General features: G+C 32.0%; 2 protein-coding genes across 3 annotated transcripts; one reads left to right on the forward strand and one right to left on the reverse strand.

Annotated features, from left to right (window-relative positions):
• The first annotated feature begins 4,452 nt into the window (after window positions 1-4,452).
• LOC109809637 (glutamyl-tRNA reductase 2, chloroplastic) lies at window positions 4,453-6,944 on the forward strand. Its single transcript, XM_020373002.3, has 3 exons — window positions 4,453-4,806; window positions 4,926-5,167; window positions 5,484-6,944. The coding sequence occupies exons 1-3, from the start codon at window positions 4,590-4,592 to the stop codon at window positions 6,612-6,614; spliced, it is 1,590 nt and encodes a 529-aa protein (XP_020228591.2). The 5' UTR covers window positions 4,453-4,589; the 3' UTR covers window positions 6,615-6,944.
• A 2,769-nt stretch (window positions 6,945-9,713) lies between these two features.
• On the reverse strand, window positions 9,714-14,168 carry TBL12 (trichome birefringence-like protein (DUF828)). Of its 2 annotated transcripts, none has more exons than XM_020373366.3 (4): window positions 13,097-14,155; window positions 11,348-11,485; window positions 10,746-10,995; window positions 9,714-10,421 (listed from the first exon to the last, which is right to left on the reverse strand). In XM_020373366.3, exons 1-4 carry the CDS (start codon window positions 13,627-13,629, stop codon window positions 10,131-10,133), a joined length of 1,212 nt encoding a protein of 403 aa, XP_020228955.1. In that variant the 5' UTR covers window positions 13,630-14,155; the 3' UTR covers window positions 9,714-10,130. The 2 variants fall into 2 exon arrangements, with proteins under 2 accessions (XP_020228955.1, XP_020228956.1); XM_020373367.3 differs by having other exon boundaries at window positions 10,172-10,398; window positions 13,097-14,168.
• Between the last annotated feature and the right edge of the window lie 1,614 nt (window positions 14,169-15,782).

The raw sequence follows: 15,782 nt of genomic DNA on the forward strand, positions 1-15,782 counted from the left end.
TAAATTATTCAATTTTTTAAACATTTTTATTATTTAACCTCAATTTTATTTTATTTTAAAAATTTTAAATAAAATATAAAAATATAAAGGATCTCACTTAGTTCAATAATGGAGTAATAATAATTATATCGGGATAGATTAGGGATGAAAATAGCATTAAAATAAAGAGCTACAGAGAAAGGTAGAGGGAACATAGTAAAAATAATATTTTTTATGATGAGAAAAAAATAAGAAAAAAATAAAGTGAAAATGAGATTAAAAAGAAAGAAATATATGATAATATTTTCCCTATAAATATTTAAAAAAAAATCAAGAAAAACAATGGTGTAATAAAGAGGGGAAAAAAAAGGAAATGTAGATAGTTTGCTCTTACCATTCTAAAATTTAAAGGGTTGGAATAGGCTTCTTACAAATATGTATAATTTAAACAAGTTCATTTTTTTTAATCAAAACAAACTTATTGGTTCAACGATAAGTGAGATTTAAAAGAATTTTTTTTCTTAAATGAAAATAAAATATGTTAAGTTTTTTTTTTTTTTGTCGTCAGATAAAACTTTTGTCAATATGTATAACTTTAATATTTTATAAAAATTAGTAACAAATCATTTGAAAAAAACTAGGTTATTGATGTAGACTCTTCCAAAGAACTTTTGTATGAAGAGTCGTAAGTGTTAAATGGAGGATTGCGCTCCAACTCTTGTTGCGAATATAAAAAGTCTTAATTGTAAGTATGACATTTTCACGGGTAGACTGGTTGACTTTATACCTCAATTTGGATTATGTTTCAATTCTCTTTTTTAATTTGTTTTGGACAAATTGTGAATACCTCACAACAATTTGTCCTTTGTTATGATTTGATCAATTTTGATGTTAGATGTGCTACGAGTGTTCTTGTATTTTTGAGAATTAAGAACTTTAGGGACCTTATGTGATTGAATGAATCGATGAATTTATTTAATTGTGTTATAAAAGGATTAAAAGCATGTTAAGACTTAATTTAAAATCTCAAATAAGTGTTAGATGTTTAGGGACAAATGGAGGATCCTAAAGGATAAAAAACTTAAAATTGTGAATTGTAAGAATGAAAATCCCAGATCACACTAAGTGCGGGATATGCAGAAAAAATGTGGTTCTCTTTATCATTTTGGCACTTGATGTTGTGGTACCAAAGAGTAGAGGGGAGCTCTTTGAGTTTGGTGCTTAATGTTAGAGTTATAGAGAATACCATATTCTTCTTCACCCAGTGGCTAAGCATAGGGTGTTTTTGCACTAAACATGGGACTCTCATACATGATTGGTGAATTTAAATATGTGAATCATGTGATTGTTTTGATGTTTTGATTCATGTTTGATTATAATTGATGTTTCTTGTGATATGTATGAGAATTGAAGTCCTAGTATACTTATAAAATATAATATTATATTTCGTGAACCTTACATGACTTTGTGTTGAGATAGAATGTCATCGAAACAAGTGATCTAGCCTATGAGATGGTGAAAATTCGCTTATGTGGTATTTTAGTGATAAGTGACCTAGCATGTGAGATAGAAAATGGGTTAATTTGTATGTGATGGTGATGACAAGTGTAGTGAAAGTGTAGTGAAACTTGTGTTTACATTGAAATGAGATAAACATTATTGCATCGAGTCTTTGAGTTGGAGGAAAATTGACACAAGCTAGGTGGTGGAGATCATAATAAGTTTAGCCAAAATTTTAAGGGTTTAAAAGACTGGTGTGGAAACCCCAATGACATATGTTGATCCCTTAGAAGAAGAAGAAATAAAAGAGAGAAAATGAAAGAAGAGGGTGAATGAAAAAGATATAAATAAATAAATTTCATTAAAAATTGGAAATTAATTAGAATGGTATTTTAAGATTTTTTTTATAAAAAAGGGGTATATTGATAAAATAAATTAAAAAGAGTTGTCTATAACATGAACCAATTATTTACTTGTAAAATCAATCTCTAAAATTTAATATTTGCAATCTTGAAAAAAAATGGAGGAAGTGGATGCATGTGAAAATAGTAAGTGCTTGGAAAAAAATTTGTTAGATCAAAAAATGATCTTAAATCCCTCAGAATATGAGTTTTGATGTTGGAAAACTTGAACGATTTTGATAAAGAAATGTTTTTCAGATCGCATAAGAAGACAAAATTAAATAGACGATTGGTTAAGATGATGTGTAGTCTACCAGACGAACCACTTCGTCTATCTAAGACGAATGCATTAAATATATATATTACTTATGATGTCTAGTAATCAAATAATCTTTATCTATTTTATTCCTTAATAAATTGAAAGAATAAAAGTTTTTTTTTATACTTGAACTTCAAAAAGAAACGAATATTTACTTTTCATCAAAAAAAGAATAAGTAGATATCTCAAAGTGTGCAAAGTTTCAAATAAGAAGTGACAATTTGGTTAAATGAATTTAATACACCAATGGACACTTCTCTCTACAAGGAAGGAAGTTGAAGAAAGACAAAGCAAGCATGTGAGAGAAACTCACGGATTTGCAATAGTCATCTTCATGAAACACCTATATAAAGAAGTTTGAAGGTTGAGAAAGAAAAGAAAGAACAACCATTGTAAAAATTCATTTCATTATTTCTGTAAATCTTTATACTTTAATTGGTTGTATCACGTTTTGTAAGTAAAATGAAACAATAAGTAATTTTCTAACCTTAATTGTGTTATAACTTAAAGCCTTAGAATATTTTTTTTGTAAAGAATACTTAGTTGTTGAAATCTGAAGAAACTTCATCGTTCAAAGAACACTTAGATAATTACTTGAAAATGCAAGTTAAAAAATATTTAGGTTAAGTCGGGAGTAACTCGTGAAAGAATACTTGTATCTCTACAAAGATAGTGAAATTTGATCAGGTTAATCAATAATTAGATGTAGTTTTGATAGTTGGGACAAATCAGTATAAAAATATCGTGTGTTCTTTGTTCATAACTCTTTGTCTACATTCTTAATGTCTTGATAAGACTTCATTTTTAAAAAAAAAAAGTGTTGAGCTTTCAATTGACTTTATTCAAACTCTATTCTAGTGTCTTTTTTTTTTCCCACAAAAATTGAATGTTGGAGACAATGAGTAGAAAAAGAGTGTGCGTAAAGGTAAAGGGTGAGTGCTTAGAAGAAAAAAAATTGAACATTAAAGACAAAGAGAAAAGGATTTGCAAAGTTGAAAAATTAAAAATTAAAAAATATATTAAAGGTATTTTAGGCAACTTTAAAAAGAAAAAGACCATTGGGCAAGCTTATAAATCTTAAGTCACACACACACCCTTGTAACACACACATCTTGAGGATGGGGAAAAACAAAATAGGAATAAAGAAGGAGAATAAGAGAAAAAATAATTAATGACCTCGACATCTCTTAAGGTTTTGGACAATCATCTTTAGGTGAGTGCAAACCTTTTCGCCTTCCTATATTTTTTGTGGTGATTGATTGTTTATCCTTACATAACCCATGTGCTCTAATTGTATAATTAAATGTTTAATATGTATCGGGGTGAATCCTCTTAATGTTTATCATAAAAATGTATATCTTATAAGTACTCCTAATAAATAAATAAGATACAATTATATTATTTCTTAATGTGATTTCATGAATCATCTAAAAATGGATCTTCTAGCTAAAGTATGGTTGATATTCTAGGAATGAATATATTATTTCTTAATGTGATGTCATGAATCACAAAAGATTACTTATTACTATTATTGATCTCACAAATGATATTATTGTGACTTTTATTTCACAAATAATGTCATTCTAATTATTGGGAAGTAGTCATCCATTGAGTAAGTCTTGTTCTATAAGTGATTTGATTGTCGAATCTTGATTGATTGAAGACTAGGCCAATAAACATGGTCAATTAAATGTCTAAATGATATACAACCCGCCAAGTTCAATTGTTAAAGGCATAAAGAATCTAAGTATTTGACCAACTAGATCAACCAAAGGTTTGAATGGTATAATCACAATTCTTAATCACTTATTTTTTAGCCAATAATTTTAAGTGCACTTTTTTTTCTTTAAAACACTTTTTTTTTTTTTTACTTTAGAAGAGTCAAGTACTAATATATAATATTGACACCATGTTAGTTTAAATTTTTATTAAAACTATTTTTAATAAAATACATAATTTTAATTTTTTAATTTGTTTGTCTAAATAGTTTTTTAATATTTTTTATTTTCTTAAGAAAAAGTCTACTTACTTCTTGAAAAATATTTTATAATTCCCACTCTTTTTAAAAAAATTAACTTTTAAGCAAATTGGCCTTTATTTAATTTAGAACACGTGGGAAAAAGGTAAGGAAGATATATTTTATTAAGTGTAAAATGAAATCCCGTGTTTTTGCCTTTTTGGTGATAGAATAGAAGATAAATTAATATCCAAAATTGGTTGAAGAAGAAAAATAGAAAAAGGTTGGTCGAATGGGTCGGCGAGGGCGTGTGGGCAACTAAACCAAACCAACGCTCACTTTTTCATCGGTCAAACAAAGCGCACCAATTCCCATTCAAACACATAACATCGTATTGCATTTGCACCCTCTCTCACACTCTTCTCTCCTTCCAATGGCGGCCCTGCCTCCATCCTCCTCCGCATTCACCTCCTCCGCCCGACTCCGCCCCTCCCTCCGCCCACCGCCTTCCCACCTCTCCTTCCCTCGCACACGCACACGCACACGCTTCTCCCTCAACGCCACCTGCCACTTCTCCGACAGCACCAATTCCCTTCGCCAAAACGCCGTCGCTTCCCCGCTCCAGCTGCTCAAGACTTCCGCCGCCGACAGTGAGTCCTCATTGACTCCCAATTTTCCCCCTTTCACGAATCACAGCAATCAATTTTAAAAACGCGTCATTTCAGATGTTGAGTTGAAGCTGTTTTTTGTTTTGTTCTGTTTGTGTTAGGATATACGAAGGAAAAGAGTAGCATTATTTGCATAGGGCTCAACATTCACACTGCTCCCGTTCAGATGCGTGAGAAGCTCGCAATCCCAGAGGCCCATTGGGCCAAGGTCATTCAGGACCTTTGTGCTTTGAATCACATAGAAGAAGCCGCAGTTCTCAGCACGTGTAACCGCATGGAGATCTATGTTGTCGCTCTCTCCCAACACCGTGGTGTTAAGGAAGTTACTGATTGGATGTCTAAGGTATGTATATATATATATATATACACACCTGCAAAACTTGTCAATTTTCTGTTCTTGTTTTTGTTTAGCTTTGATTACTTTACTCTCTATAGTTAAAACATTTTGTTTCAGTCTTTCGTTTCTTTTTAGTTCTTATAATTTTATAAGCTTTATTACTTAGTTCATATAGTAATATAAATCACACTAAAATGAAATGTTTTTAATTATAGGACTAAAATAAAATAAAATTTTTGAAGTTATAGGGAATAAACAGATAATTAAACCTTTTGTTTACAAAGGAAAATAAAAATTCATTCTTGTGTTTATTTCTGTTTAGATGAGTGGGATTCCGGTGCCTGAGCTTCGTGAGCACCAGATAATGCTGTATAATGCGGATGCCGTGCAGCATCTATTTGAAGTGGCGGCGGGGCTTGATTCGCTTGTTCTTGGGGAAGGTCAAATTCTTGCTCAGGTGAAGCAGGTTGTGAAAGCTGGGCAAGGAGTGCCTGGTTTTGATAAGAAAATCAGTAGTTTGTTCAAGCAGGCGATTTCAGTTGGGAAGCGGGTTAGGACCGAGACTAACATTGCGTCTGGATCGGTTTCTGTCAGCTCGGCTGCTGTGGAGCTCGCGCTGATGAAGCTTCAGGAGTCTTCCTTTCGTGATAGTGCTCAAGTGTTGGTGGTTGGTGCAGGGAAGATGGGGAAGCTTGTGATCAAGCATTTGGCTGCAAAAGGGTGCAGAAGGATGGTGGTTGTTAACAGGACTGAAGAGAAAGTTAATGCCATTAGGAGAGAGTTGGAGGATGATGTTGAGATTGTGTTTAGACCGATTTCAGACATGCTGGCATGTGCTGCTGATGCTGATGTGATCTTCACCAGCACAGCATCTGAATCCCCGCTGTTTACCAAGGAGAATGTGCAGATGCTTCCTGTGGTTAGTCATGGGAGAAGGCGGATTTTTGTGGATATATCTATTCCTAGGAATGTGGAACACTGTGTGTCGGAGCTGGAGACTGCACTTGTGTACAATGTGGATGATCTGAAGGAAGTTGTTGCAGCTAACAAGGAGGACAGGCTTAAGAAAGCTGAGGGGGCTCGGGGAATCATCCATGAGGAGTTGAATAAATTTGAAGCGTGGAAAGACTCTCTGGAATCTGTTCCCACTATTAAGAAGTTTAGAGCTTATGTTGAGAGGGTAAGAGCCTCTGAGATGGAGAAGTGTTTGTCAAAGATGGGTCCTGATGTCTCAAAGGAACACAAGGAAGCAATTTATGCACTCAGTATGGGTATTGTGAATAAGCTACTTCATGGTCCCATGCAGCACCTGAGGTGTGATAAGAATAATGATGATAGTTTGAGTGAAGTACTTGAGAATATGCGTGCCCTTAACAGAATGTATGATCTTGAGACAGAAATTTCCTTGATTGAAGAAAAGATCAGAGTCAAGATGCAACGGGCTCAGAAGTAGACTCTTCTTCAATTGGTTTAGTTTTATTTGATTCCTGAGGGGGCTGCAAGCCTCCTTCCCATTTTTTACACTACTATAGCAGATTGAGGGCCTTTGGAGGCTAATTCTTTCAATTATTTTTTAACATTATACGGAAGTGATTAGAACATTGATGCCCGAAAGAAGTCAATGTGTCATAATTTTTGAAAGAGCAGTTGAAAATTCATGATCCTCATGACAGATGAATATTGATTTCTTGTATTTTTTTTATAACATCAACTTTAGGGCGAAAGTATATATACGAGTCTAAGATGTATTCAAATGTGTATATATGATTCTTGGTTTTGATCTCTTACTCTGTTCATATTTTAGTCGCGATTTGCCTTACAGATTTGGATGGTAAAATATCACAACTTCGCTGATTGTTCAAGGAGACTTTCATAATAATTGCATGAGTGCCGGGTATTATTATTATTTAATAATGAATAATCTTGAGTACACTATTTTACTTCATTCTCTTCGTCCACAATCTGTTCCTTTTTACTTTTTAGTACTACCAGTTTCAATATGCAAATCTTCATTCTCAATACACTCCCAATGGCTCTCTGCAGCTGATACTGTTGTATTCTTATGAGCTCCTCTTCAAAATTGTTTCATTTTTTTTTTTTCATCGTGTGCTCATCATTTTTTAACTGTATAACCATTCTCTACTTAAATACTAAAGATGCGATATAAGTGCCACAGTGAATCACAAGACTCCATTATATATCAAACCAATGATGGATTGTTGGTGCACCTAAGAGAAGATAATAAAGTGATTTTGTCCATACATGACTCTCATTTTCCGTCCATTATGAAGACTAATTGTGTACGTGGATTTCACTGAAAACTTCCAAATTATGATTTAGGCACGTTTTTGCCAGGGTAAGAACTTTTCCTATAAAGTCCAAACACGCACCTACTGATTCAATGTCAATTTATTTCCTTTTCAATCTTGTGAATGTCGTGATTCGAAACTTCTGGAGACTAGAGTTACCAAATGAAATACGTGGTGTTTATTTTAGTTAGAGTCAAACCAATAGACACAAAATATAACTTGTACATTCTGTACCAATGAATATTGGTCGGCAAGGATCATAAATTCCTACAAGAAATTTTATTTTTATTTTTTATACGTAGAAAAGAGGTAATTTATGCCTCATAATTATTTTTTTGAAAATAAAATATATAAATATATATATATATATATATCAATTAACGTGTATGTTTTATATTACTTATTTCTCATAATTAATATTGTTTATTTTTCTAATCAATTAAAATACATATCTTTTAAAGAATTTATAATTAATATATTTTATCAGAAAATATATTTTAATTTAAAAATAATTAATATATTAAATATTATATAAAGAAACAAATAATTATTATCTTATTAAAAATGAACAGAAATAGTATAAATTATTGTACCGATTGTCACGTCTGTTAAAAAACACTCCAGTTGACCTTAGCGTCTGACGAATGATGATTCTGTTCTCATGTATGATGTTTGACACATTCGATGCATAAAAGGGTAGAACGGTAAAATCACAGAGGTGCGTGTTGACGCCGCAAAGTTGGACTTCTTTCTGGACGAATGATGACCCAGTTTTCCTTCTCTGTGTCTCAGGTAACACTGTAACACAAAAAATCAAACCTTCTCCCATTTGTTTTCTTTTCTTGCTCATTCTCGCTGTTGATTTAGGAGTTTATAATGCAAAACTTTTATTGAACATTATGTTAACAATATATAATAATAATTTTAATAAAATGCTTTTATTTATTAAAAAGAAATATTATTTCAGGGATTAAAGTTATAATTAAAAATTAAAAATCATTAAAATTAACTTAGTGATTGAAAAAAAAGTTGTAATAAAAGTATAAGAATTTAGATTTGATCATCTTTGTAATATTTTTTATGAATAAAAAAGTTATAATTAAATATAAATATATTAACAATGTAAAAACAATCATATTATCATTCTATTATAAATTGTTATCTATCTTATTAATAAAACAAATACTCCTTTTTAGTTTATACAAATTTTAAACTAATTTACTCTTATAATTATCCCTAATTTCTCTTTCATTTTTAGTAACCTTTATCATTTTCTTATCTTTATTTATTTATTTACACTTGAATATGATATTTAGTTTTCAAACCTCTCACTCTTTAAATAATCACTCATTATTCTTTTTTTTTTTTTAAAAATAGATAGGCATGCCTAGTATATGATAAGATAGTTAAACTTTGTAATAATTAATATCAAACTGTTGTATTTAATTGATTAGCAGCATAGTTTTCTTTTAAAAAAGCACACAATGAAAATTGAAGTTTATGAAGTAATTGAACCATCTTTTTAAGGTCTTCGTAAGAATTCATCCTCATCCCTTCATAATCATTTTTTAGCACACGGTCAAGAGAAGTTGAAGACTTCTGAATCATTCATTAAAATTCTGGATCTATATGATTGCTATAAAATTTCCGTTATAGTACTTACAATTTGAAAAGGAAGTGAACTTTGTACATTTTAGCTCTTAGTATTTACCCCTTCGTCAATTCCATTTTGTTGGAATTTGATGAATAAACCCTTGTGTTTGATTTTCGAGAACCGTATGGTTTAGTACTTATTTAGTTGAATGTGCGAATTTCGTGTTGTCTCCTTGAACGAAAAGTCATTGAACCCAAGTGCATACCGAAAAGCTGGCTATGATGCTAACATTGTAAACCAGGTCAATGCAAACCGTTTTTACCAACAATGTTGATCTTATAGATAGCATCATAATTGAATATGGATAAAGATCTCACTTAATTCTTGGAAATGCATCGGATTCTTGAAGCTATGGGGGTTAAGACTAAAGAAACCATAAGCATGGCCTCACATGGATCTCTGCCAACCGAGAGAAACTTGTCCAGAATGTTTCTGCCACGTTCACATGTTATTTGCCAGCAGCTATCAATTATGAAGCTATCAAAAAGCCGTGTGCAATCAATTATTAATCAATTATTCAAGTGTTAATACTCCATACTGTCCAGCACAAGCCACTGTAAGGGGAATATCCGTTGCAGGACCAAAAAAATAAAAAGGATAATGCACTCATTGCGTATTAAAATTTCCCTCACAAACTAGTTAGTCTGGTGTAAATATATAATGCACTTGCTAGATACTAAAATTTTGAATAGAAGATTCTGTACCAACAACAACAATAACAATATGAATGTAAGGATTAAATGCTAGTATTTGACAAGTTGAGGCCCTACGATGAATAGTATTTAGAATGGAGCCGCTTCCAGTATAGCTTATGCTCCACCAATCAGTCCCTTCCTCCAGACCACCACCAAAGCTTTTCTTCCAACCACGATCAGCCTCGAACTTTTCAAGCACAACTCAAGATTTTCATATCTTGGTTCAGAACTTGGCAGCATGCCCCCCAACATCTTGGTGGAAGTTTTCAGTTCATGGTATGCAAGATTGAATATGATAGCTTCTTCAGTTTCTATAGCTTACCAGTTCCTCCAAATCCATCATGGATCAGTTGTGACAATATATCAACCCATGTGTCAGGAACACCAGGCAAACACCAATGCATGCAGTCCTGACCCCAAATTGCAACTGCATCCTTCCTTCCTAACCAAATGGCCGGATGAGCGTCGGCCCTAAACTCACTTAAATGAGATAAGTCAAGAACTTGAATGTCTGTTCTTTGTAATGCCTCTTCGATCACAAAGTTCAACCGCCTTGCTTCCTTGTTGACTCCGTTGTTCCTGGGTTCAAACCATAAGTCAAGCTGCCAAGGTATTAGTGTTTCATTCCTAAGAACAATGCTTAAAAATACATGAGGCATGGAACACAATTCAACAGATCCTTCTGAAAGCGTGAAGCATTCAAGTCATTTACAATTAAAAAGTTTTACCAAATGCAAGCAAGAGTTGGATGTTTATGTGAGATGTACACAGGTACATCATGACTATGAAATTTGGGAAAAAATGTGGCAATTTCATAGCATAAGGAGCTGGGAAGTCAAGGAAAGTGATTAGCATTGTGAGGTTAAAAAAAAGAATATCTTCACCAAGGAGACATCAAAACCAACACAAGTTTCAGAAATACACACCTCATTCTCCTCAAGGGGCGTGTTGAACAAGCAGCTACCATTCTGATTCCAGTCACCACCATAAAAGTGCCTTGGGGATTGTAATCGCCAGAATTTAAGTGTTTTTCCAGGAAATTCTTTTTGAATGTATGTGATCATGTGAGTAAGAACAACTTTAAGTCCATCCAACACCCCAAGAGGAGGAATTATTGGCTGTCCTGCTTTATAAAAGACAAGAGGTTTCTCTTTTGGAAATTTGTCATTATTCCACCTATTAAAGACAAAATCATGTAACAATATATATTCAATCATGGGAACAGTTCATAAAATACCAAGGCAACCAAAAATTAACCGCAGACCAGTTTCATAAAAAACATGGGGCAGCAAAAGTAATCGCCTTAGTCTTAAGAGTTATTTTCAATATTTTCACTATTAATATTATTACTTATTTAATTCACTCAAGTTGACTACCTATGCTTTGTTAAAGGGTTGTAGCATGATTCAACAACTCATTCCCAATGCATATATAAGGCTGGCAGTCAAACTCATAATATTGTTTGAGTTGTATTGCATCATCCAGAAGTTACAAAATTCAAGAAAACATAGAAAGAATTACCACTTACCAGTGACCAGTATTAAACACCAGAACATCATAGAATCCAGCAATTTTAGCCCACTCATCTGCAGGAACATCAACATCAACTCGATAAAAGCCTTCTGATCCATCTTGTATTCCAGCTTCAGATTGTTTTGGCTGCCACCTTTGTTTAATAAGTAATGAGCACATAAGATTTCCATTTCAAGATTCACATCAAAGAAACAAAGTAAAATAAGACAATTAACCAGCACTCATAAAAAAGGAAACACTTAACAAGAATTAAAATAGAGTCAGCAGATGAAAATTGTTAAAAATGAAAACATTCAGAGAAATAAGCTGAAAGTTGAAACTGACAACATACTCAAACAAGCTAGAAGAAGGAAACACAGATGGATGACTTCATGGATTGATGTCTTTAATCCCAAATTTTATCAAGCTCTGTTATAACAAATGTTTACTCGATGATTCCAATATAATCATCATTACCTAAAATAAAAGCTCCCCACGCCCTGTTAAAATTACAATTAAACACACTAGTGGTATTAAAACCAAAGCAAAAAGAAGCCATGTAATATCCATATACACATTTTAATAGCCAAAATGTAGTATATCTATTCTTAAAATAGGAAATACAGAGTAGAATCCCTGTGTATCTTCGATCAGATACATGTATATACTATAGTACTATAATGAATTTTTTTGGTAGAGATGCCTGAAGTAATTAGTATGATGCACAGAAAAGTGAATTTGCTAATACCTTTACGGCTATCTATACCTAATACAAATACAATGCAGAAGCTGTAAAGGGAATGTTATGTGTCTTCACATAAAAGGGTGGATAAAATGTATTGTTTAAATTTCTGAGATTTATTGCTCAGTTGTAGCGTTTATATTTGGGTGTTCCTAATGAATTGATGCATCATCGTAAACAATTCCAAAAGACGGGCTTCAATTCCATGTCTGTGTTTCTGATCCATAAAATGAGCTGCAGGCTGCAATCAGTATAGGAAATATCCCATTCACAAATATAGCTACAACTATGAACCAACAGCATGATAGTGTATATAGACAAGTAGAATAGGTCAGTGTTGCAATCTAACAAGAATTTCCAGTCATTAACTACACCCACTAGCTAGGGCATCACTTGCCTGGTGGTTTAAAGTTCAAAGAGTACTCTTTCAAACATGATTCCACTCGCACACGCCCTCAACAATGAGTGCTAACTATCAACAACGCATCACACCTTAAATAAATCTCATACCTTCTGTTTAAATTCAGGTACTCGATACAACCTACCATCGGCTGGTCAATATCAAATATCAAATTTCCGCCAAATTTCAGAGCCTCAACAAGTCTCTAAGAATCTAAGCTAATTCTCTATAGGATCTATCCCAAAATTACATAAAGTTGCATATTTACAGCCACCCCATCATGTGAAATGCACAGTCAAACTACTTGGCAAGGAGTTAGATAACTATGAATAAACACTGAATTCTACTATGGCCTGTTGGGGTAAACTTCTCCAAGAAGGAATTTTAGGAGGCAAAAATAGAAAGAAAAAATGAAACAAGTTTCTACTTAAGCTAATTTGGGGATTAGCTTCTTCAAATCTTAATTTTAAGTTATGGAGAAGCATAATTCAATTTTTCCTCGTATTTATTTTTCTTTTAGAAGTACTTATGAAAAAACTTATCCATACAACCAGTAACACATAATATAATACATGGCCATTTGCAAACTTGTGAGAAGCAGAATAGCGCAATGAGAAGATTACTGGTATTTAGAGAGCAAAACGGCACGGTGATAAGCGACGGTGACATTGAAGTTGGGAAAATAGGCACCTCTCCAAGCACCCTTCTTTTTCCACCTTTTGGCGCCGTGATCAGCGACCCTGAGAATGCAGAGAAAAGAAACCAAGAAATTCTCGTTGAGGGAGTCCCCAACAAAGGCAATGTTCCTGTTCCTCACGAGAGGCAGAAAGCGAAAAGGGTCGATCCGAGGCAAGTGGCAGTTGTGGGGGACCCACTTCCAGGAGTTGATGAAGCTCATGTTTTGCCTGTCGTTTCGGAGGCAGTTCCATGCGTTTCGGTGGAAGGGGCATGTCTGGTCGTAGAGAGGGGTGCGGTCGGGATCCAACACCCACTGGCCTCGGAAGAGATTGCAGTTGTAATAAGAGGTTGGGGAAGAAGAAGAAGAAGAAGAAGAAGAGAATGTGTTGAGAGAGAGGAATGAATAGAAGAAACAGAGGGATGCGAATGTTAGTAAGATGAGCCATGGGAACAGATGCGAAGGTAGCTTCGGAGACATTCTCGTCTTCCGCCGTCTGATGTTGCTTCCCAATTCATCATCCAACTCACAAATAATTATAATTGTATAATTAAATATAATGAAATATTTTAATAAAATATTTATTTTAATTTTAAAATATGAATATATATTTCAAATGATTGAAACTCACAAATAGTAGTAGGCTGCATGTCCCCTCTTAGGATGAATGGTGTATTTGGTAAACTAGAAGTAGAAGTAGAAGATAAGGAAAAAAGAAGTGTAGCCAAGTTGAAAATTTTGTAAAAGAGAAATGAAGAAAAAGTGTACATATTTTTGTGTGGCATCCAAAGTGAAAAAACTTCTAAAAACTTAGGGAAGTCGTGAAAAAATTGTTGGCATCTTAGATTCATGGTTGTGTTATGATGAAGGCTTAGGTGTGTCTATCCCATTGTGAAAAACATCTTCTTCCAAACCTCAATACTTCGAGCCATTCGAGCACGACTTCCAACACTTCCTTCTTAATCTAGATTTAGATTTTCTATCATTGCCATTGAATCACTACACCGCTCCTTTCCCCCCACAACCAAATATCATATACACACATGGAGAAAGACAAGAGAAAAGAAAACAAAAATCAAGCCTTCGTGAGCCATCACATTCTTTCCCTTTTCTCTCCACTACCAATTGTTGCACATATATATATATATATATATATGCATAATATTTCAAAAGAACAAGTCAAATATTGCTTGAACAATTTAAGTATTGAGCCTTTATATATCAAAATGCTCCTAACATTTCTAAAAGAACAAATAATGGGTAGTGGGCTCGCTCATGAGAATGAGCCTTATGAACTCTTGAAACAATCCTCTGCTCAGGAAGAATATCTGTCACTGAAAAAAATACTTGAGTTTCACCTTAACTTTTATTTCTATTTGGAGATTAGAGTTTAAGGAAGGGATCAAATTACCTACAATAATTTTTTTTATAATTATTACATCTTTAATGAATTTTATTGATTTAATCATTATATTTATATTATATTAAATATATATGTCAACTTTTGTTAAAATTAAATAATAATAAATAAATTAAATTAATTATATTTTAAAAATTATATATATATATATTACATTAATTTTGATCTATATAAATACTATATCAAATAATTCAATCTAATAATAAATTTTAAAAAATAATTATTTAATTAAAAAAATATTGAATGATGATCGATATAATAATTAATAAAAAAATTATATTAATATAATTTAAGCACTCTCCATATATATAATTGGTATTTATAAATATATAGCTTGTTTTTAGATAATAAATAACATGTTGCTAATATAAATAGTAATTATTATTTTTATTTGTATATATATTTTATTATAAAATTTAATTATATATAATAAACATTTTATCAATAAAATGTATAAATTAAAGAATTAGATAAATTATTTCTAAATAAATTAACTTTATAATAACAATAAATAAAATAAATAATATATTTATTTATTATTTTAGTTAAAATATTTTTAAAAAGGTTAATTTCCACCCACGTATTTTTTTTTGAACAACCTTTATTTTCTCTCTCATTTATTTCTTTACATTTCTCTACACCTTTCTTTTTTCTCTTTCATTTTTTTTCTTCCACTTTAACAAACACAGCCTAAAAGGGCTCATAAAACTAGAAATTTGAAAACAGTATAAATAAATGAACGCAAGGACACTAGTAAAAAGTATGAATAAAAAAAAGAACAATCTTCCGAAAAATGGAGTAGCAATTACAGCTCTCAAAGTGAGTTGGTTAATCCAGCTCATCTTAAAAATAGGTCGGGTCTGACCAAAAAATGAAAAAAATTATGATAAGTTAAAAAATATAACTCAGCCTATTTTCGACTCGACCCACCCGAATTGAACTTTAAACTATTTATTATTATATATGTATTATTTTAATAAGATATCATTTTTTTATAGATAAAGATAAATCAATGTTAAACAATATGAAATTGTTATAAATTTATCTACTCAAATCTCCAATAAAATTTAATATTGATGAATAATCACTTTCATGAAATATATTTTTTTATTTTAATTTTTTAAAGTTGTACACTTTTTAATTTAAGTTTAATATTGTATCTATGATACTTGTTTGATAATTTTTTTTTTAAATTAGAGATTATTTTATATTG

The sequence above is a fragment of the Cajanus cajan genome, chromosome 2 (genome assembly GCF_000230855.2).
Source record: "Cajanus cajan strain Asha chromosome 2, NIPB_CcT2T_4, whole genome shotgun sequence".
Taxonomy (NCBI): Eukaryota; Viridiplantae; Streptophyta; class Magnoliopsida; order Fabales; family Fabaceae; genus Cajanus; species Cajanus cajan.

What these genes read in the sequence shown, in the direction of transcription:
- LOC109809637 (XM_020373002.3), top strand. Translation starts at nt 4,590, where the DNA reads ATGGCGGCCCTGCCTCCATCCTCCTCCGCATTCACCTCCTCCGCCCGA. An exon ending in CAAGACTTCCGCCGCCGACA is followed by an intron (nt 4,807 to 4,925) that starts GTGAGTCCTCAT and finishes TGTTTGTGTTAG; the next exon opens with GATATACGAAGGAAAAGAGT. An exon ending in TTACTGATTGGATGTCTAAG is followed by an intron (nt 5,168 to 5,483) that starts GTATGTATATAT and finishes ATTTCTGTTTAG; the next exon opens with ATGAGTGGGATTCCGGTGCC.
- TBL12 (XM_020373366.3), bottom strand. Translation starts at nt 13,629, where the DNA reads ATGTCTCCGAAGCTACCTTCGCATCTGTTCCCATGGCTCATCTTACTA. An exon ending in GTTTTGCTCTCTAAATACCA is followed by an intron (nt 11,486 to 13,096) that starts GTAATCTTCTCA and finishes TATTAAACAAAG; the next exon opens with GTGGCAGCCAAAACAATCTG. An exon ending in CGCCCCTTGAGGAGAATGAG is followed by an intron (nt 10,422 to 10,745) that starts GTGTGTATTTCT and finishes ATACCTTGGCAG; the next exon opens with CTTGACTTATGGTTTGAACC.